This window comes from Ambystoma mexicanum, chromosome 2p, assembly GCF_040938575.1.
Source record: "Ambystoma mexicanum isolate Mex_15411 chromosome 2p, UKY_AmexF1_1, whole genome shotgun sequence".
Classification (NCBI taxonomy): Eukaryota; Metazoa; Chordata; class Amphibia; order Caudata; family Ambystomatidae; genus Ambystoma; species Ambystoma mexicanum.
In genome coordinates, this window is record NC_090923.1 from 88,055,883 (window position 1) to 88,079,635 (window position 23,753).

Sequence of the window (23,753 nt, forward strand, 5' to 3'; positions counted from 1 at the left end):
AGAAAACAGGGAAGAAAACCGGATTAGCAAACAGTGGTTTTTACATCTGTATTTATGTTTTAGTTGCTGGTGGACAGGTGATAGTGTGATGTGGTGCCTAGTATATAATAGTACAATGGTATCCATGCATGTGGTGGGAGCATATGCCTGATATTTCTCTGAGGTGCTTAGGTCATGCTTCACTACACATTTGGTCTACTTCTGCAGGTGGTTGCAGTGTTCGACTTTGTGAATGGGTGTTCCCAATGGAGGGTTTGGTGACATGCATGATTTATTCACACTATGGGTCTAGTGCAGATTTAGGATAAGCTGGGTAGTGAGTCGTGCCTCTGGATTGGGCAGATGCCTCTAGGTTGGGGCCAACTATGTGTAGGGCTCTAGCATGGAAGTATTTACGGACGGAAAGTTGGAGATTGCGTGGTCCCAGCCCCCATAACGTCTTGTGGATGATGCAGAGGGTCTTGAATTTGATCCTCAAGGCCAACAGGAGCCAATGGAGGGACAGTAGGGCTGGAGAGATACAATCCCTGGGCTTGAGGCCAAGGATAAGTCTTGCAGCCCTTTTCTGGATTAGCTGAAGGGGGCGTAGGGAGGAAAGGGGGAGAGCGAGGAAGAGGGTGTTGCAGGTGTCCAACCTAGAGAGGACCAGAGCTCTGGAGACTTTGAGCTTCTGGGGAAAGGTTAGGAAAGGGACAATGCCTCTAAGGAGGTGAAGCTGGAAGTTGGCCTTCTTGGCAAGGTCTAAGATGTGAGGGGTGAAGGAGAGAGCAGAGTTGAAGGTGACCCCAAGGTATTTGGCCTCACAGGATGGTGAGGATAGAGGGCCTAAGGAGGGCGGGCAGCCAGAGGGTAGGAGGGAAACAGGGCACAGGTGTCCGTGTGAGAAGGATCTCCATCTTACTGGAATTAAAACCGAGATCATTATCCGCACACCATGCCTAGATGGCGGTCAGACAATCAGGGATGTGAGAGAAGGAGGAGGTGGTAGAGGGAAGGTTGAAGGAATGCTGTGAGTCATCAGCATAACAGTGGAAATGAGGAGATCAGGTGAGCATAAAGGACGAGCTAGATATTGAAGAGCCATGGCAATAGGATAGAGCCCTGGGTGACACCGCAGGTAGAGTGTGAGGTGGTGGAGGAGAAAGGGCCCAGTTGCAGCTGGTTAGGGTGGTTAGTGAGGAAAGAGGTCAGCCAATCCAGGGCCCGATCCGTGATGCCGAGGGTATCGCGGAGCCGTTTTATGATAGAATGGTTGACTGTGTCAAAGGGTGAGGATAGATCGAGGAGAATGAGAAAAGCAGGAGAGTTAGAGTTGACATTTGCAAGCATGTTTTCACAGGTGTTCAGGAGAGCAGTTTCTGTGCCTCTGGGTGCCCGGAATCCAGATTGATGGTCATCGAGGCAAACAACAAATTCGGTATGAAGGTTCAATTGGGGGAGGACCAACTTCCAAGTGTTTACCCAGGAAGGGGGTAGTGCAGATCAATAGCCAGGCAGGAGGGGTCAGCAGACTGCTTTTTTAGGAGTCAGTGCACAAGGGTGTGTTTGAGGGAAAGACCCAGTGGTGAGGGAGTGGTTGCAGAAATCGGCAAGAGCCGGGGCAAGAGAGGAGATATTGTCCTTAATGGTTCTAGAAGAGCAGAGGTGCACCTGTTTGGATGAGACCTTGATAGAGCAGACAACTTTAGAGACCTCATCGGGTGTTACGGGCAAGAGGGAGGAAAGTGGAGATAGAGAGGAGCCAAGGGATGCTGGCGACCTGGAGCGAGATTGGAGGTGAGGGTGCTGGAGAGTGAGGACAGGATATCCCGAGTTTTAGATGAGAAATGGGAGAGCATGGCAGTGAAGAGGGCCTGGGAGAGAATGTGGATGTATTGGCAAATTAATTGCAGATTTTGTAAAATTCAGCTGTGTTATTAGTGGCGCCAGAAATGCAGGCTTATATGTGGGCCCTCTTCTTGGAGCGGATAGAAAAATGATATTGCCTATGGAGCAGGCGACAGGCCAGTTTGTCAGCGGATGAACCCGATGTCCGCCACTTCCATTCAGCAACTCTGCACTTGCATTTCAGGGATGCTAGATCGGAGTCATACTAGCTGTTGCACTTGGAGGTAGGCTTCGGGCCGATCCTCATGACAGGGGCAAGGATGTCAAGGGTGTTGGAGAAGGAGAGGTGAAGGTTAGCAAGGAAAGACTCAGAGAGGGAGTCAGAAGCAGGGGAGGGAGTGGGGAAACGCAGAAGCAAAGGCAGCAACTAACATTTGCTTCATCGGCTGAATGACAGCAAAGGAGTCTGGCAGTACAGTGGGAGGCTCAGAGAGAGGGCCAAGGGGCTCCAAGCGGGAGGAGAAGGGGGTGGTGACCAGGTCATAGATAGGGATGTCTCCAGAGTTGAAGGCATCCAGAGTGTGTCCGGCTGAGTGGGTCAGATCAGAAGGAAGAAAAGTGAGAGAGTGAGTCACATATGTCACAGAACTGTGAAGTGGCTGATTCAGGGGAGTCGAGGTAGATATTGAATTATCTGAGGAGGAGTTTGGAAGAAGAGGTCAAGAGGGAGGAGGTGAGGTCAGATAGGAAGGGATAGATAGGGCCTGGGGGCCTGTAGATTGTAGCGAAGGTGAGCAGTAGAGACACAGAGCCTAAAGACAAGCCATTCAAAGGAGAAGTAAGATTGATTATGTATAATGGAGATAATAGAGGCAGGAAACCACTCAAGTAAAATCAGGGCCTCTCCACCTTCTGGCCGGTTTGGCCTGGGTTTGGGGAGCATTTAGTAGCCCTCAGGAAGGAGAGTGTCAAAGGCAATGACAGAGCTGGCATTGAACCGCGTCTCAGTAAGAGCGAGGACGTCTAGGTCAAACTCTTCAAGAAGGAGACAGATGTCTGAGGAGTGTTTGACAGCAGAGCGAGCATTAAGACTAGCTAAGTGAAGCTGATTGCCACCTTTGAAAGTTTTCCGAGGAGGGGTACAGGGTCATGGTATTCTACTCAGTGGTGGAGAGGTGAGAGGAAGAAGGAGAAGGGAGAAAGTTAATGAGAGAGGGCAAGCGCTAATCAAGAAGGAGAAGAGTAGGTTGAGAACCTTGGTCCATGATAGTGCCATTGTGATAGACATTATTGATGCATCTAGAAGATGAGAAGTATGCCAAGAGTAATTCCTATCGGGCTTGCCTTGATTAATGGCCGCTCCTAAGATCATCCGCTTCGTGTTCTGCTTGGGAATGGAGATGAGGCAGCATGAGACCACACAGAGAAGAATGGAGTAGAAAAGATGAATTAGGGTTTATTTTATAGAAGGTTAGTTGTGTTTTATCATGTAACAGTGTGGTGGTATGCCGTGTAACAGTGGTGCAGAAACAGAGTACTTTAATTAATTGTAGCAGGACAGAAATTGAAGTATGAATGATATACTCAGGCTCCAGGCCATCATGGACAGTTGCAATGTCGAACTTGTAGGTGGGCAGCATTTGTTTATCAGATTGACAACTTCGACCCAACAACCTTGGTGCCATCCTCAAATTCTGGGACTGTCTCTAGGCTGCTGTACTCTCTTCCCCCCATGGTTTTTGTACTTTCCTGGTGCTTAAAAGGGGTTCAAAACAGGCTACACACAGTTGTGTATGGTTTTGTTTGCATATGGATGGAATTAACGTGGGAATGTAGTTGTGAGTTGACAGATTGACCCAAAGCCGGTTGGAGTGCATAAGGCAAGTCCACTTTATTGTAAAGTACCACTTAGTTGCATGCAGTTGTTAAGTAAGAATATTAGGAAACAAGCACCACCACCCAAGCTAGTCTTCACCATCTCTATCTCTCTAACGGTCCCCCACGGAACACCCACACTCAAACCTGACAGTGTTCTAGTCTGACCCATCAATGACATCACACAACTAGCAGGTACCCACTACACTCTTTCCCCCTTAACATACACAAATTATGGAAAGAAGCAAAGTATCACAAGATGCTAAATACACAAATACTAGACTTCCTAAATTAACATTAGACTCTACACACCAATTGACTGTGTTACAGCATTGAATGGAAGTTTGATATGCATTCAACTAAACATACGAAGAAACCCAGAAACAGTAGGAGATATTATATGCTAATATATGCCAACAATAAACCTAATGAAATTGTGGAAATAACGTATTATAGCTCTTACACGTTTCCTCTTACAGTAATATTCACACTGCACCACCCAGTCATCTACTATGGAAGCGCATACACTTCCACTACTACAGGAAAGCTCAAACACACAGTACTCCAGTTGTCAGCATGCCAGTTCTATACTCTCACCTATCGCTATCCAGTGCTCTCACTTGTCGCCAAATTAGGACCCCAATCACTCCCTTCAACAAAAAACACAAAAAAACACTTATAATGTTGATAATGATCAGACACACCATAGAATTCACACTCCAAGCGTGTCCAACATCTCAACGCCATCAGATCAGATTAGAAAGGAACATAGGCCTTCACAGAATGGGTGATGCACCGAGAGCCCAAGGAAACACAATTAAAAAATATCCCCAGCAGGCACTAAACAAATTGCACAGACAGGCAGTCAAAACAAACGTAACCTCAACCCAAAAGAACCCAAGGGTCAATACCCAATATCGAACCCGAAGGTCACTCCTGCACAAACTACACAGCATAACACCTTGAACCAGAAGGTCACAAGAATCTTAATGCCGACTGCATTGCACCCAGAACCCGCAAGTCACAGAAGTAGTTGCAGATCCGCTCAACTAGCATTACTCGGTCCTAATATATGTGAGCCATTCCCAGGTTGACAACAATGCACAGCTGACAAAGCAAAGACATCAACAATATGCTGGCATAACAAAACGCAACTCTGAACCACATACTGTACCATAAACATGGCCCACACACGACATTTACCAGAACCTGTGCTTTTCCCAATCACAGGCAATTCACTACAACTCCAGTTGAGCTATGCCACTACAGGTCATGAGCAATCTGTAGCAACTCCTGCTCAGCCAGGCCAAAACGGGTCATGAGCCAAACATATCCACTTCCGCCTAGCAATGCGACAACTGGTCATGAGCAATCGGAAACATTTGTTAAGCCATGCTGTTACAAGTCATGAACCAAACACTGTAACTTCAGGTCAGCCATGGCCCAACAAATCATGAGCAAAACACAATTCACTTCCATTTAGCCATTCCATAACAGGGCATGGGCCCAAACAGAACCACTATTATCCAATCATGCCACAACGGGTCATGAATACATCCATACAATTCTCCAGCCATGCCACAATGGGCCATGAACTCATTTATATAACTCCTCTGCCCATTCACACACAGGGAGGAATCAATATTGATCCATATACACACACAACACAGAGCATCTTACCAACCCATGCTCCGACAACAATAGCTGGAACTTAATAAAGTTAGTTCTCATAGAACAAATACACATTTCACTCAATTCCCATATTCATTGTATTCCGCCTTCCTTCACTCCCCCCACCTCCCTTTTTCTTGAGTGGCCAATACTTGCCAACTCATGGTCTCACAATTACTCCTGTATACATAGAGCTTAAATACATTAGTAGTGAAACATTACAATGCAATTTCTACATTCGATAGTTCTACCATCTGACAAAAAGAATTCACACAAGCATATTGCAAGCAACTCACAACATAGCACAGTTCTTAAAACACATGTTCCCATTCCCTACGGTCAAAGCGCACCACAACATATATAACACAACATGGCACAACAATGACAGTGCAGCTAATTAACAATCCCTACAAGATAAGCTCAAAAAAACATAACGCCTTATAACGGGAACCAACGCCGACTGCATTGCATTCATAAATATCATAATCAAGACTTCAACACTGGACATATGGCAAGCAGCAGAATGTCACCTTACAAAACAGAGGTATTCTCCTTGTCCGCTCGACAGTTCCCGAAGAGATAGTGCTACAAGAAAAGATTCTGTCTCAAACTTCTCCTTGCCTCTGTTCAGCACAACCTGGAACGTTGCTGACATTAACCCTTTCTGTTACAACTATTGGCCTGCTTTTGTTGTCAGCACACCGTTTGATCCCTGGCCACATGTCACGGCCAGCACACGCAATGCCTTCTCCCTTCATGCTCATGTGACCTCCAGCCACGTCACTGTCGCAGTAACAGCTTTCCTGAGCATGTGATGACAGCACGGCATTACCCAGTCGTTGGCCACTCATTAGTTACGTCATCATTATGCCTCAGAGCTTACAGGGAAAGGCGCTCCTGAATTTAAACCTCCTTCGCTGCAGCCTCACGATGAAGGGCATCCTTACAGGCCTGCCACCAGTTACACACAGGCTGTCTCTGCTCTCCCCAGTGCACACAGCGGCACACTCTACGGGCACTTCTGCACACGTCAGTTGCTCCTTGGGGAACCCAATCGCAGCGCATGGCCAAACCTGCTGCCATCCTCACAGGTGAGCGGGGCAGCGGCGCCAACAGCAGCACAGACCTGGGTGGTGGTCTACGTTGTGGGCGGCAGTCCAGTCTCTGCATCCCGGCAGGAGCTGCAGCACATGAAGGTCCTCTCCTCACTTGTTTTGGGGTGACAGGTGGACACGGACTCGGTTGGAGTGCATAAGGTAACTCCACTTATTGTCAAGTACCACTTACTTACATTCAGTTGTTAAGTAGGCATATTAGGATACCGGCACCACCACTGAGGCTAGTCTTAACTCTCTCTTTCTCGCCAACGGTCCCTCACATAACACTTGCACTCAAACCTAGTGTTATAGTCTGACTTATCGATGACAACACATACCCAGCAGGTGCCCACTACTGCAAATGTATGGAATTAACGTGGGAATGCAGTGTTATGGCATACCCACAGTCAAGTCAATTCAATGGCTGGTACTGCATATAAACAGCAATTCCACATGTGGGAATAATCATCAATATCCGAATATGTTGAATCGTTTAATTTTTAGGAAACACATTTTGCCTGGATTTTCACAGCTTCCACACCCTCTTCACGACAGCAGCAGGCAGGAATAGGAGTGGTCAGAACAGGCAGCCAGGATGGGCCTGGTGGTTCTTTTCTGCCATCAGTATTTATACAGGGATAAACAGCCCAAGGTCCCTGAAGCGTCTGACGAAATTGCAACATTTTAAACAAAATTTAAAATGGACCGGCCAGATTTCTTTTAGTTATGTAAAATAGCATCCTCTTAAGTTTTTATTATAAATTCAAAATGACATGCCTAAAAACCAGGTCTCATCTGGTCTGCATTTCGAAAAACAGTCATTCTTGCTTTGGTGCCATCAGCTCTGTGCTCACTGAGCAGATGACCACCTCCAGGCCCTGGCCACAGAACACACAGTAATAGCACAGTTCACTGTGTCCTTCCCAGCAGTCCATCTCAGCCACATCAGCAACATGGCAAAACCTGCTGCGGAGGAAGCACAGGCCATTCTCCCCCAGGTGCCAAAGTGTCAGGCGTTGGTCCACAGATGCGGAGACCAATAGGTCGTGCCGCAAGATTCTAAGTCCTGTAACGTGGGCTGCATGGGCAGCAGGAACGGAAAAGGTCTTCAGTAAACAGATTGGAGATTGCGGGTCAATGCCACTGGGTGATGACTCCATGTGGACAACTCCATCAGGTGCACCTTGGGTACTGTCTATGGCGATGAGGCAGACGTGGAGGGAGTTGTCATCACCGCCACTAGCGACGAGGTAGTGCCCCGCCTGGGTTTCCCTGATGTGGAGGCTGTTGATGCCAGATTGATGAGCAGACACCGTCAAACAGGGATCAGCCAGATCTGTAAATAAATCAAACAAAACACATTAGCAATGAGGTGAAGGGGACCTCGACAGAAACAAGGGACTGCAGGACTGTGGAAACGGGTGGCGTCAGAATTCTGCCATATGGACCACGATAGTGAATCACAATGAACCATAGAGGTGGGTGCATGAGTAAATAGAAACATTTCCTTTTTCTATTTTAACTATTGTAATGTAATAAGGGTTTTAAGGACAATATACATTTCTGTAACATTGTATTTTGCTGTCCAATTTAAGATTTTTCAACATATTAGATACATTTCTTTGACCGATTTCTGCCCAATGCACATTAGGAGTGTCATGGTGTGGGTGGCAAAGATCTCTGCCTCATGGATAATCACAGCTTTGCTGCTTGATCAAATTGTGTGATCCTTGGCAACGGCATTATGCTCTCAATGCCTCAGCTGCCATAAGTGGAGTTCTCGATAATCAGAATATGCTGCTCAGAGGATATACCTTGGTGGAATAGACAAGGACATTGGTGCTACAAGTACTGACTACTACATGAAAGAGACTGTGCCATTATGTGCTCAAGCACTGGTCTTCAGTTAACACTGCTTAAGAAAATGGGTTAGAGCTCATGTTGCACACTCGTGAAGGCACACCCCAGCACGCTCACTCCACAAAAAATACAACTCGCTAGGGAAAAAAGGCCCAAGTCACTGCTTGGAAGGATAACAATTATTTATTTCTACATATTAAAAATGCATCAGCAAAGAACTTTGCTACAAGCAAACGTTCTGCCAAATTGAGGATGTGCAGCAAGTTAAAAGGACGCCTGGTGTCATTGTTGTCATCGTATAGAGCAAAAACCTGCAAGGCTGGTTGGAGCGACCCTATACATAGGCGGCCCACTCCATAGGGGAGGCTGCGCCAATGGACCCAGCTGTCTTGTTAGTCTCTGGGCATGTGGGCACTGCTGGGCTCATCATCCATGATAAAACGCGGCCTAACAAGCAATTACTTATTCTAAAAACAATGCTACTCTATCACTGTAATGGTGCACCTGGCAGACAGAGAGGAGCCCAGGGGGGAGAGCCAAGGTCATACCAACTTGCATACTTCATTCAGTCACTCCCAGATGCTCCAGCATCATCCAAGGTTCTCTACCTTCGTTTTGAGCTATAATTTCATTCCTCCCTGGCACCTCCCAGCACAAATCACACGACCCAAATGGGAAGACAAGAGAACCTTGCTTTCGGATTGGGTGGAGGTCTTACAGCTTTATGATTGGTGATCATGCGCCGTGATATGTGGGGGTCTTGCCCTCAAAGCATTAAAAGGCTGTAACTCTAATGTGTGGGGTGTTGGCGCTGAGGGGTCACGCTATTTGAATCATGGGATGGTAACTGCCAGAACGTGCTCTGCCCGCTTCTCGTGGCCTTGCAGAGCTCATTCTTTCCGAGGTGTGAAGGCCTACAGCCTCTGAGACAATAGCAGGCTTGTAAGTTATGGTGGGTGTTATGTATGTGTAGGCCATGCATATCTACTACTACACATTGGGGCTTTTTGGCCGCGTTTGGGCCTACGTTAAAAAATGTCTGCCAACAACTAAGATGGCGTTCACACTGGCCTCTACTATATAGCTCCTTACGCATGCACTACGCAATCATGCACTCTCTTGTGAGTACACCCCCCCACCTCCCGCTCCATCGATATGTGGCAGCTTGTTTCTCATTCGGATTCACTTAGGGGGATGGGAAGACCCTCTCTCCTTCCCAACATTCTCCCCTTTCTTAAATTCTACATTAACAAATTCCCCCGCATGGTTGCCCCCATGGTTCCCCCAATAGTCGTTCTCTTTCAGTATCTGTGCCCTTTCTAATCTTTCTGCTTCCAAATACGATGGCGATCCAGCCTTAGAAACCCCATGCTCTACACGTTGCGCAAACTTGCCCCAAACTGGGCATACCTTTGAGATGTAGAAGCCATGTATATACATCCACCATCCCCAGCTAAATCAACCCAGTCCTCTGTATAGTTCTCAGGATCTGGTGAGGCTGTAGTGATAGTGACATGTGGTTGTAACCTGTGTTCAATGGAGATCATGCAGTGTTTGTTTGGGTCATCTGCCTGTGTACCGTGTTCTGTAGTATCGCAAGGTGCACTGGATACCTGTAACGCTCACCTGATTCCCGTAGAGGCGCCGTTCTTGACTGGGCGTATACCGTATCTTCAAAGGTGATGTGTAACACACGGCTGGCTCTTTGGGCTGGACCTCTGTGCACTGTATGTTTGACTCGAAGGGTAAGATGTCTGCAGATAGAAAATATGGGATTAATGAACTGGGTTATTGAATGTCTCTCTCTTCTTCTCTTTCTCTTCTCCTGTAGAACCCCGAAGGTTAACGCTCTCACCTTAGGTAAGTGAACGCCGTGCTCTCCATCTGCCTCGGGGCAGGGTGCTGTAACCAGTTTCTTCACTGGATAAGGGGAGCAGGCCTCTTGACTTCAGAGGACTGCTGTCCGTCGTTTACTGCACGAACGGTAAGTTTCGAGTAATTCTAATGTCTTTAAAGTCTTTAGTAATGATGTCTCTTGTTTTGCAGGGTTCCGGCGATGGTGGATGACGGGCTGAAGTGAGTTGAAGATGGAGCCCGTGTGATGAATAGAAGCGCCTGGAAGCACGTAAGTAAGCGCTTGTTGCCTGCTTCACGATGCGCTCTAACTGTCTTTTTATTTTGCAGGTACAAGTTCGGAGCGGCTGCAGGGTGCCGGAATACCCACTGGGTTAGATGTGGAAAGGAGTAATGGCACGTGAGTATTAAAGTTCCCCAATGTCTTTAAACGCACCATGTTTTGTCTTTCAGATGCGGGATGCATCGCCGAAGGCCTCTGGAGCGTGCGAAGAGTTGGTAAGCTTTTGTCTTTCAGATGCCGGAATGCAGTGTGAAGACCTCCGGAGCGCACGAAGAGTAGGTAAGCCTTTGTCTTTCAGAATGCAGCGCGAGGCGTTGGTGACAGCCGATGGCCCAGGTAAGTGAAGAGCTGTCACTGAAGACCGTAATGCATGCTAACCTGTTCTTTCTTGTCTTTATAGGTGTTGCTGAAGACTGGATTCAGGATGGTAAGCCTTTTTCCTTAGGCCCAGGATCAGATGCAGAAGACACGATGAGCGTTCTGCTGCAGAGGATGCAGAATAACGCAAAGCAAGATTCATCCATCGGGTGTGGTTTAAATAGCCTCCTGTAGTGCTTAGGTGTCTCCTTCCACAGCCACGCCTAGGTAAGAAAAGAGTTCCTGCTTTCCAGAAGAGTTCCAGTGTTCTGAACCTAGGGAGTGGCTCCTGCCCCACCCAACAGGAAAAGTAGTTCCAAACAGAAGAGGATCAGAGGCTCAACAGGCAGCCAAGTAAGCAGCATGGTCTGCTGCAGGTAAGTCCACCCAAGCATTATGAGCCCGGCTCTTCCAGCGCTGGGACTGGGCATATTTATGAGCCTGGTGCCACTGGCGCCAGGACTGGGTCCAAAAGGTCCCAATTGGGACTGGTTGGCACTCGGAACCTGGGTTATGGATCTGCTTCCAAGGGAGTTGGGAAAACCCTGACCTTTTGGAAGCAGAGATCCTAACAATACCCCGATTGAGACCGTAATCTTAGCGCTACTAGGCACTGCCTTGGCACAACATATGAGGTCCAACTGGCAGGTGCAAAAGATGACCAGCACAAACACAATCACAGGGACCAGCATCTTCACTATTGCCTGAGGGAGACGTTTTCTGCATCGTTAGGATGCACGAATGTGCAACAGGAATCCCCGATCTTTTCATACACGCATCCTTCCATCGCTGTGAGGAGGTCAAGAACATAGCAGATTCGAATCGTCAAAAGTGTTAGGGCCTGCAACTCTACTTTATGATGTTGAACCCCTCTTCAGAGTCATTTGAAAGCTGCATCAGTTCCCACTGGACGATCTGCAACCATTTGGCGTTAGCAGCTGCTTGCACTCCAGGCGGTAACAGTGACGAAAAGAAAGTTTCAGCACCACTGAATAGCCTGTACTTGTCAGGTATCTCGCCAAGCAGTTCTGATGAGTCGCAAGATAGATAGATCTCTTTTGCCGCAACTGCTCTTTTCTTTCGGTTTCAGGAAGAATGTGGAACTCTGGGAACTGCAGCGGGTTTCTGGTCGGCACACTGGAAGTGGCAACTGCCATTTGTGGGGATGAGTCCGGCGGCTCCACTTGGAGGTGGTCTTCCGGTATTGCAAGCAGTGCTGAGTGCAGTGTGGCGAGCGAACAGTAGCCCCTCAATGAGTGGGAGGTGCAAGTACGCCTGCTGACCATACACCCAGTAATTGTCCATTACTGCGGCTGTGCCTTTCTTGACATCTGGGATGAGCAATGTCTTGTTACAACGTTCATTGGCCCCTAGAGAAACAGTCCCTGGGCCTCATTACGAGTTTGGAGGCAGCCATGGTGCTGTTAGCACCATGGCGGCCTCCAAACTGGGCTTCATTACCGGGTTCCTTCAATGAGGAATAACCGGGTTATTCCAAGATTGGATGACCCGGTAATTCCTCCTTGAAGGAACCATTCCCATTCCCATTTGAGCCCCCATAGGGCTCAAATGGGAATGGGGAGGGAGGTTATAACGGGCTCATTACAAATCGCCCGTTATTACCTCCCTCTTCCCCTCACGGGACCTGGAAAAGATGTCTGATTTTTCCAGAAATCTGGTCCGGGGTCCGCAAAGGGAACCTCGTAATTGGCGCTCACGTAATGTAGGGTGCCGGTCCCGTACCGGCACCCTTCATTACGTGAGCGCCAGGGTCGTAATAAGGCCCCCTTTGTTGTCCATATATCTCCTCTCTGTGCACTTTCACAGGTTTCTCCATTGCCTCTATCCACATCTTTTTTGTAGTATGATCTGTCCAGAATGGTACACATGCTGTATTCACTCGGGCTACAACCTTTTCTTCTAACCCTATCAATCCTCCCACTATGTGTTGTTTCTTGCCACTTATTCATCACATATTCAGTCCTTGTACCACCAAATGTGGCCTCAGCAGACACTGGATACTTTTGGGATTATTGTTGCACTGCAGTTCATCTGGGTCTGATACTTCGAGCCTTACACTGCGTGCCTGGAAAGTGCCTCGTATCCTACATAGCACTAGATGTGTCAAACATTGAGCCTCTAGAATAGGTACTAGCCATTGGGGGCCCTGATGCATGCAAACATAACTCCCATACACTTTTTCTCCCCCACAGTGCTCATGTCCGTATACCAACTGTTGGACTATTATTCTGGGTGGCACACATCCTCTATAGCATCCAAGCTGAGCTCATGATAGGAGTTGTATTTTGCCCTCTTTGTTTGCTTTTTGTGCACTTGGGGCTTTCTATATATCCATTAGTAATTCTACAGTTACTGGTGTTATTGGTACAGCTTGCATCATAACTAGATTTGCGAAAAAATAAGGATCTAACAATCAATTCTAAAAATCGCGGGTTAGTGGGTACACTTGTGGCAGTAATAGAACTAAATGTGGCCTTTGTGTTGTGCATTTGAGAAAGAAGAGACATAGTTGCATTTGTTTTTGTAGACCTCCCCCCTTTTTATATGAGCCCCCTATATATAATCGGCTCCTAGATAAATGCCTAATGCAAACATTGATAGTGCAAACAGCGCCGTAATATACTGTAGGGCACACGAATATGAATATGCAAATATTGAAACACTGACATTGCTAAACCCTTTGTTAATTTACAATGAGTAATTTGAGAACACCGGTAACATCGTCTGCTGCACCTGGAAGGCAATATTTATTAGTGAGGGAGAGTTTGGGAAGGTGCAAGAGCACCCTCTGTATAAACATGCAAAGTTGTGTGGACACTGGCACAAAGTAGGCAAATTGTAGGTAGTTAAATGTCTGTGCTTTTGTTTTTATTAAGGCTGAGGGGCATAGAAAGTCACTATGGTGTGTTCGAGGCTGCTCTCCAGACAACAGATAGGTGGAACCAGTAGCGCAGTGTCTTCACCCTAACAGCGAGTGGAGTAGAGTAGATGACCGGATATGGCCCGTTATACATGGGGTCGCTCCACCAGCAGACGTTTTGCACGTAGATGAGGTCGCCTTGAAGTAACAGTTGGGTGGATTAGGAATCCGATGGTGTAGCAGCTGTGGCGTGTGGTGTTTCCTCTGGTCTGGTAACTGTGAATGTTTCTCCCACCATAGATAGACAAAGGCTGTTAGCTGGTTAGAGGGTGAGAGGGTGAAGACAGAACATGGCTTTGCGATAGGGTAATTTCCCTGGAGTACACCTATTAACGAAGTTACTAGCCTTGGCACAACCCCTATCAACGGCATGGAAAAGAGCTTTGGCAAAGCTGTAGACCTTCCAGACAATTACATCCTTGTTTGGTTTGGCACTAAAAAAGTAAATACCAAGATATTGCCCATTACCATCACAGAGGATTACTAATTATGTCATACTTCATTTTGGTCTGCAACACCTGGCGAGGGTTGCCAGCTAGTTCACAGCCACCTAGCCAATGCTCTCAAGTGATCAGGGCTGCCAATAACCTTGCTTCACCCAATGTAGCTGCGGCATGTCCTCAGAAACCAGTGCTGTTATGCTGCCAGCACTATACCACAGGACAGGAATGCCATCCTCTATGGCTGATGTTTTTAAAAACTAGGCAAATTGGAGGTAGTTAAAATGACTGAAAAAAAATGTTCATTAAGGCTGAGGGGCATAGAAAGTCACTATGGTGTGTTCGAGGCTGCTCTCCGGACAACTGATAGGTGGATCAAGTAGTGCAGTTCCTTAACCCTGACAACTAGTGGAGTAGAGTAGGTGACCGGTATGGGTCGCTATACATGAGGTCGCTCCAACAGCAGACGTTCTGCATGTAGATGAGGTCACCTTGAAGTAACAGTTGGGTGGTCAGGAATCCGATGGTGCAGCAGCTGCGGTGCTTGGTGTTTCCGCTGGTTGGGTAACTGTGAAATTCTTCTAACACTGAGGCTGCTCTGTGTGCGTCTGATGCTCTTCTAGCAGGAGACAGGGGGTGTATGCATGCAACGACCAGTGACCACCTAATGGGGCGATAAATGATGGTCCTTGCAGGGCTGTGTGCAGAAACTAAAAAGTGCTAACTGCAAGCAGTGCACCCAATTTTATTTTAACGCGGTGCAAAGTTTGGACAGTTTACTTTTGAGCAGGCCGTTGATCCTCTCCACAACTACATTGGCCTGGGGGTGATAAATGGTGCACATGCAATGTTTAATGGCAAGCAAGGCAGCAATTTCTTTGAATAATTAGTTTAAAAATTGTGTGCCAGTTATCTGACCTTAATACATTGCCCACACCCCACCGAGGAAAAACCTCTTGCATGAATACTTTTGCTGTGCATTTTGCATATGGACGTGCACACGTTCCCGCTTCCACTCATCGGGAGAAGGGTCAGACGACAACACTTAAATATCAGGAACTGTTGCACCTCTCCCCCAGATCCGCATAGTCTATGTGCAACTAGCAGAACGGCCCAGCAGGGCGGGACAGAGTGTCTCTTATTGTTCTCAGCGTCATCCCTGTGGTGTAACTCTGACATGTGGTGCAGCGTATGACAAAACTGGTCAACTGCTCCTGGAGATTTGGGACAACCCAGTCTTCTTGTATGTCTGCAGCAATGTGCTGCTTAGAGATATGCGACGGATGATGAGGCTGTTCAAATGCTACTATCAATAAATCGCTTGGCATAACTGCTTTTACCATTATTTCCTGTCTCCATAATAAGTCAGTAAGGGACTGTGTGCATCCCCCTTTTAAATCTCAGTAGATTTTCCTCCTATGGGGCCTGTCCCTGGAACTCTGTTTATTTGCACAGTTAGTAGAGCATTGTAAGGGACAGGGAGTGTTCAATGTTGGGATTTATTGTATTGTATTTATTAGGCTTATATTGCGCTTTATATCGAAGCGCTGCACATTTACAACAACAGGGTACATTTAACATAACATAAAAACAAAAACAGTAACAACAGAAGCAAATTACAATCTTGAATCAGTCACCAAAACAGTATGTAGAGCAATTAGACAGAGGAGAGGAGGAGAGAAGAGGCACAGAGCAAGGTGGAAGAGGGAGGGAGGGTAGGAGGAGGGAAAGGAAGGGGTGAGGGTGATGATGAGGGAAAGTATGAGGAGGAGAGGCTAAGGGGGAAGAAGGAAAAGGGTGGGAAAGGGGGAGCGAGAGAAGGGAGGGTTGTCATGGCAGGGAATGGAGAAGGAGAAATTTAAGGGATGTGCGGAAAGAGGAAAAACTAGGAATAGAGCGGATAGAGAGAGGTAAGGAGTTCCAGTGGAGGGGGGCGAGGAGTTGGAAGGAGCGGAAACGGAAGGAGGCACAAGGGGAGGGAGGTACAGTGAGGAGGAAGTGGTCAGTGGAACAAAGGGAATGAGAGGGAGTATAGAAAGGGAGAAGGGAAGAGAGATAAGGGGGAGCAAGATCGTGGAGAGATTTGAAGACCAGGCAGAGAAAATGAAATTTAAGTTAAGAGTGAAAAGGGAGCCAGCCAATGGAGGATAGCGAAGCAGAGATGGAGTCTCGGGGGGAGAGGAGACAGAGGGTACGGATGGCAGGGTAATAGATAGATTTAAGGGGGGCAAGATGTGAAGTAGGTAGACCAAAAAGTAAGGAGGAGCAGTAGAAGAGGCGAGAGAAGATAAGGGAGGAGATTAAAAGTTTAGTTGCATGGAAAGTAAGGGAGGGGTGAACTTTGCGAATATTATAGAGGTGGTAGCAACAGGCACGGGAGTTGAGAGAGATATGGTGGGAAAAAGTAGAGAAGAGTCGAACTGAAAGCCTAGGTTACGACCGTGGGGGGAGAACGTAAGTTTAGAGGGAGGAAAATGAATGAAAGGGGCAGGCGAGGGAAGGGGAAGGGAGTTGGACGGGAAGAAAACTACTTCAGCTTTGTCAGAGTTAAGGGAAAGAAAGCGCAAAAGTCATCCAGTTTTTAATGGCAGTAAGACAGGAGGAAAGTTTAAGGTGGAGGTCAGGAGAGAAGGAAGAGAAGGAAAGAAAGAGCTGTGTGTCGTCGGCATAGAAATGGTGAGAAATGCCAAATAAGGAGATCACAGGGGCAAGGAGGGAGGTGTTGAGTGAGAATAGGAAAGGACCAAGCACAGCGCCTTGGGGAACTCCGTATTCAAGAGGGTGGGTGGGAGAGGAGCGGCCTCCCCAGGAAACAGTAAAAGAGCAGGAGGAGAGGTAAGAGGATAGCCAGTTGAGTACAGAGCCTTTGAAACCAAAGGAGGAGAGAGTGTTGAGAAGAAGGGGGTGATCAACAGTGTCGAAGGCAGCAGAGAGATCAAGAAGAATAAGGACAGAGGATTGCTTAGAGCGTCGGGCAGAGAGGAGGGAGCTAAGGATGTAAGTGAGGGCTGTTTCAGGAGTGTGTTTGGGGCGAAAGCCAGATTGAGAGGGGAGAAGGAGAGAGAGATTAGTGACAAAGGATGAGAGCTGCGAGTAGGCAAGGCACTCAAGAAGTTGAGAGAGGAATGGGAGAAGTGAGATAGGACGGAAGTTAGAGGTGAGCAGTGGATCAGCAGAAAGTTTCTTCAGATTCGGAATGATAGTGGCATGCTTGAAAGCAAAGGGGAAGGAGGCCGAGGAAAGGAGGTTAGGTAGGGAATAAGAAGAGGGTACATTTTAGGAATAAGAAGGGAGGGGACAGGGCCAGATGGGTCAGACGAGGGGTGGGCTTTGGAGAGGAGGATAGAAACGTCACAAGGGTAGACTGGGGAGAATACAGTCATGCAAGTAGAGGGTGAGGAGGGAGAAGTGGGAGAATGAAGAGGAACAGATTTTTTGCCAAAGGGCAAGAATCTTGGAGAAGAAGTTTGCGAAGTCAGAGGGAGAGAGGGTGGAGGAGGTTGAGGGATCAGGGGTTGGGGGAGAGAGAAGACGAGAGAGAGTTTGGAAGATGCGGCGGGGGTGGGAGGCTTGGGAATGAAGAAGGTTTGAGTAGTAGGAGGTGAGGCAGGAGACATAGAGGGCGTGATAGGAGAAGTAGGAGGATTGGTTGACCTTCTGCTGATTGAGGCACTGGAAAAAGAGCAGCTATTTTGGCCACAGCATCTTCAGCAGCGCTACAGAGTGAGACCATGTCTGTGTTTTTGGTGTGGGCGGGGTACTTTACAGCTGCCACTACAGATGGTTGCACAAGTGCAAAAATTAGTTTATCTAGCAACGCGGCATGCTGTGTTGGGGAACCGCCAGCCCTTCTGAAACCCTTTCTCTTCCACTGAGAGAGGCTGGTGTGCACCGTTGTAGTGACATGCGCTGAATATGAATAGATGATCACATGGCATCCTTGTAACGCTTGTAGCGCCTCTATGTGCTTCGCTGCCTGAGATGAAACGTGAACGTGAATTGGTAATCTTTTCTGCACTAGTGTTTCATATTCGCCGTCCACCAGGCGCAGCACCGCCGCACCAGTATGTCTCAAGCCTGTGCCCTGGTCAATTTTTGCTGACCCATCAACAAAGAAGACCTCCCCGCCCTCGAGCGAGTGGGCTCTCTTTTGTCTTGGGGATGTTGTCCTCCCCCTTGTATGATACGCAGTCATGTAGGGCCATGTCTTCGTGTGTGCATTTTTCAGTCAGAAATGTTGCAAGGTTTATCGTTTTCCATCACACAATGTGGATGTTTGGGCTGGACAATAGGATCTCATAGGCAGACACTCTTTGGGTAGTCAAGAGTGGATTTAAATCTTTCTAGGATAGCAAGAACTGCATGCTCCACGTATAAAGTGACGGAGCACCCCATTGCTATGGTGAAACATTTTTGAAAACGCAAATGCTCCCTTCCTCCCTTAACCAATGCCCTTACCCCCACCCCTCACCTACATTTTATTAATATTGTCCCAAAACGTCAGTAAACATCGGCTAAAAAAAGTTAGGACAATATGTTTTCAGTTTTAGTTTTACTCGATTATTTCTGTGGATACTGGTACCTCTTCTAAATCTACACCAATAAAGTAGGTGGGGCAGCAATGGCCATGAGGGGACATTGTACTGCACCATAACTTCACAGGGGGTACAAATAGCCAATACGATCTCACCATCATCAGGTTGGTCCTCAAACAACTCGGCATCAATAACCACTCTCGGGGGTACCATGGGATCGATCTATTGCACTATGCGTCATTCACACCCATGAAAGTCGGTCCCTAAAAAAACAATTCTCATCTCTGAAATTACCAAATCTTGCAAATCTAGGGACAGTATCTTTCCTGCCACAAACTTGGAGGACACCACTGGCCGCCTCCAGTGTCTCCTCTAATTCCTTGGTCTCCTTTCATTCTTGAGATGGGCCAGTAAATGGGGTAGGAAAATATGGTGACGGGACGGGGGCAGAGGTGGGCACGTATGTCGGGTTAGTGTAGCCCGTTGCTGGGCGAGTCGCTAACAAATACAGTTCCTTATGTTCTGTTGAGATCTCGCCCCTCTGTTATGGCAGCTACTCTAGGGATATCTAGTGCCCCTCCCTCATCAGGGTCCTATACCTCCTCAATCATTTTCCAGAGATCTAAGATCTAAAATCTCTTTCCTCTTCTGAAGTTGTTTTCCTTTGCTGCTAAGAATGTATTCATGTGTTTAGGACTCTCTTATTATGGGTGTCCTACTCTGGCCAGTAGCGGGGCATCCCCCCTTCGTGTCTCCACTACCCACTGCTCGTAGCACTTCTCAATGTTGTCCATTTATAGTGGCAGCGCACAATACATGTATTCTAGTGGCATTCCCCGTCCCATTTTAGTGAATAGCGCGCTCACCTCCCCTACACTTATGCTCACTGTAGTTGTCAAAGTCAAGACCAGTTTTCTGTTCCCTCCTCCCTGCCGCCTCCAGTCAAAGGTTCCTCACACCCAATATTGCAACATGTTCCTTCAATATACTTAATATACCTAACAATGGCCCACGTGAGGCCTTCACGACTTACAGATACAAATCTCAATACACTAAACCAATGCTAAAACAACAAATACTACACCTCCGATAGCCCCGTCCACTGCCCCACCATGCCTAACAAGGAACAAAAGAAAGATCACAGTAGACAAAGTGATCCCTGCCATTCTACCTACCTTAAATTCACTAGCTAATGACTTAGATCCCAGCATTATGGTCCAAGAATATAATAAAATTATGCTCACCACTCTAGACAAAATTACTCCTCTCAAACTTAGACCCAGTAAACCCGAATTTCATCTAAATAAGTGGTTCACCCCCCAGTTAAAGGACATGCGTCTCCTAAAAAGAAAATGTGATCCCACTTGGAGACTACTCCCTTCTAATGAGAATAAAGATAAGCTAACCAAAATATCATCGCAATATAAAAATGAAATCTGCATGGCAAAACGAAATTCCTACACTGAAAGTATTGCCAAAGCTAATTCTAGTATGAAGGAATTATTCACCATACTAAAAGAATTAGTCTCCTATACCCACACCGAACATCCGCATAAAAAAAAGACATGGTGTTCAGATATTATCGAACTAAATTACTACTTTTCAGAATAAAATTGCCAAAAAAAAAAACCGCTGAATTTATCGCCACAACTAAATAACCCACCTATCTCCAGCAAACTACCCTCGGAACACATCGCCAGATTCCACTTTACCAAAACTTCCCTTTTAGAGGTAGAGAAAGTAGAGGTAGCGATAGAGAAAGTTATCTTATCTCTCAAACCTTCCAATTGTAAAGGGGATCTGTGCCTAGCCCAGATCATAAAGGATGCGGCCAGAGATCTGGCACCATTCATCTCCAAAATGATCAATGCTTCATTTGCATCTGGTAGCATTCCCTCTAATTTCAAACAATCTTGGGTACTCCCACTCCTAAAGAAGCAATCCTTGGAGCCTCTTATTCCTACTAACTACTGTCCCATTACGATGGCACCATTCCTGCTCAAAATACTCAATAAGGTTGCTTATACCCAGATCCAAAAATATCTAGAACTTCACAAACTCCTAGGAGCAAGACAATCTGGTTTTTGCCCGTTACACGGAACGGAAACTGCCTTCATCGACCTAATAACACAGGTTGACGAGCTAAGAGATCAGGGCAAAACAGCACTCCTCTTACTGTTGGACCCATCTGCAGCATTTGACCTAGTTTATCACAAGGTTCTCTGCAATCACTCTGGACCCAGCAGCCCACTTCTCAACAGAGGCCATTAAATGGCTAGAATCATTTATGAGCGACAGAACGATGAGGGTTTTCTCCTCATCTGCAGCCGCGGACCCCATCCCGATAACATGCGGGGTGCCTCAGGGCTCTTATGTCTCCCCTACATTATACAATATATTCACCAAGCCCCTGTTCAATGATCTGGACCTTCTGGGTATCACCTACACTAACTATGCAGATGATAGTCCGATTCTCCTCCCACTTTCTGGGGATTATGACATGGATTTGGCGTTGGTGGATAGAGTGTATCTCATCATCCAGGCATGGATGGCGACCCACGGTCTATGCCTGAATGATGATGAGACCGGGCTTATCTTGGGTACCCACCTCAACCTGAAGAAATTAGGCCATGGATACTCCGCATTCTCCATCGATGGAAACATCATTAGGGTAGTCAAGGAGGTGAAAACTCTTGGTTTGTCCTTTGACAAACAGGTGAAATCACTGGCCTCTACTACTGCTTACACCTGCAAGTTGATCAGAGCAGGTAGACCATTCCTTTCCAATGACAATTGCATTATATTGGCCAGAGCACTAACACTCTCTAGGCTAGATTACTGCAATTCTCTGTACAGTGGAGCCAATAACACCATTATTCAGAGGTTACAAACACTCCCAAATAATGCTTTAAGAGCTGCATTAGGCGTGAATAAAAGACAGCATATCTCTGAAACCAGACGCCAACATAACTGGCTTTCTACCCACAAGACAATTCTTCTAAAGACCGTGTCCCTCACCCATAATGCTTTAAACAACGCAGCCCCTAGCTACCTTGTAGACAGACTATATAGAAGAACATCTCTTAGACCTACGAGAGCTAGCAATGCAAACTACCTCACAGTACCTATATTCCGACTTATCACGATTGGCAGCAATAGCTTTCCGGTGAAAGCATCCAAACTTTGGAATTCCATGCCACACCAGCTTAGAGTTGATCAACCATACCTACAATTTAGAAATAGTTACATCAATATGCTCAACCAGACTGACCACTAGCCTTACCGCGGATCCAGTCTCAAATGCTGTCCTAGACTATAATTCTGCTTTGTGCCAATGTATTCTTCCTGTTTATAACATGTTTATATTGTAGATTTGTATATTTTTCCTGTGTACATTCTTGTAACCCTTTGCAACTTATATGACCTTTCTGTAACGTCATTTGTAACCGGAAAGCCTTGCATTTTCTTAATGCTGCGCCCTGTTACGTTTGGGTCTGGTGCACATTATAAATAAACAATCAAACAATGCCTGAGCCCACTAATTATGCAGAGCTCCTACTTCTTTACCTCCGTGTTGTAAGGAAAGGCTTGGTATCATCAATGAAGACCGACACAAATGAGACACAGTTCAAGGGTATTTATTGAATTTTAAAGGGTTGGTTAAACGCTGATCTAAACCTAAATCTAAGGATACGAGCAAGCTACAACCATCAAATAATAATGCAGTCCTAGTTCAGTCTGTTAAAATAAAAGGGACTATGCTAATAAACCTATTCCCAAGCCTTACTTCTAAATACAAAATGGTGTGGGACAGTAGTGTATGCAAAAAAGGAAATGTGTTTAAGAAACAAACAGTTGAGCAGTTCGCCTCCCCTTCCCCACACTTTCAGCACCGGGCAAGGCAGCACGCTTGAGCCTAGCGCACACTCTGGCTTCCTTAGCATGAGGACACAGTTCAATGGTTCAGCTGGTCTCACACCACTCTGGCAACGTCTTTAAGAAAACAAAGGATTCTCAAAAGAAATGTCTCATGTCAAAATACAGGCTTTCTCCGCCTTGAAACAGAAGTTCACTTTACTTGTTAAAACACACGGTATTACCTTCTTTCCCAGTGATTGCTGGTACTTGTAGTTACTTTTGTTGCTCGTACAGTTCAATATCTCAGTAGCCGGACTTTCTGTGCCAAAGTCTCTTTGCCATTCAACGTCTATTACTGCAGAGGGTCTGATGCAAAACACAAAAGTTCCTCTCCTTTGTCAAGATTCTCACTCTTCACAATTGATCTTCCTCCTTCAGGCTCGGAACACGGGTCCCTTCGTCCAGACTCGGACCCTTTTTGTACAAGTTTCACAATTCACAACTTGGTTTCCCTCATCCGGGCTCAGACCATGGATCCCCCTCGTCCGGGCTCAGGTCCCTTTTCACACAATGTTTACAATTTGGTCTCCTTTATCCGGGCTTGGACCATGGATCCCCCTCTACCAGGCACAGATCCTTTTTGACACCAGAATCAAAGTCCTTCGACTGTGGGTAGGATTTTGCTTGACCCGTCAGTCTTTAACTTTCACTTCTGCCACTTCTCATATGGATACCTGTTATGATGTTCATTACCTAGGGACACTGTTGTATGAGAAGCTATGCCATGGAATGTTTATTGGTTCAGGTTCTGGTGAGGTCACAGAACCTGTATGTGTTTATGTTGTTCTTAAAGTTCTACAGTTTGTCAGTTGAAGCTACTTGTTGGAGTAGAGGGGTCATCTGTTGTTGTGGGGGGTCTTTCTTTCCCGTTATCCTAATAAATACTTATTGTGAAGACTTACCTGTGTCCAGAGCGTCTTCGCAACAATGGCGACGAGGATGGGATGACAGGAGACCTCCTGCAACTAATCTGCCTGTACGTCGCTCCGCTGCCCAAAAGCGTAGTAGCGACCGCCGAGGGAGTGAGACCCCATCCTGAGCTGCTTCGTGCTCTCGGCCACTCCGCTTATCCTAGCGTTGCAGCGGCCGCGGAGA

General features: G+C 46.8%; 1 protein-coding gene across 2 annotated transcripts in view; it reads right to left on the reverse strand.

The window, feature by feature from the left end:
* Positions 1 to 3,693: 3,693 nt before the first annotated feature.
* WDR6 (WD repeat domain 6) overlaps positions 3,694 to 23,753 on the reverse strand; it is a 202,227-nt gene continuing 182,167 nt past the window's right edge. Inside the window, exon 7 of one of the 2 annotated variants that reach the window (XM_069643315.1) lies at positions 3,694 to 7,806. In XM_069643315.1, coding sequence (XP_069499416.1) covers positions 7,289 to 7,806 — 518 coding nt within the window. In that variant the 3' untranslated portion in view covers positions 3,694 to 7,288. The remainder of the gene's footprint in view (positions 7,807 to 23,753) is intronic. The other variant, XM_069643316.1, reaches the window with a different exon arrangement.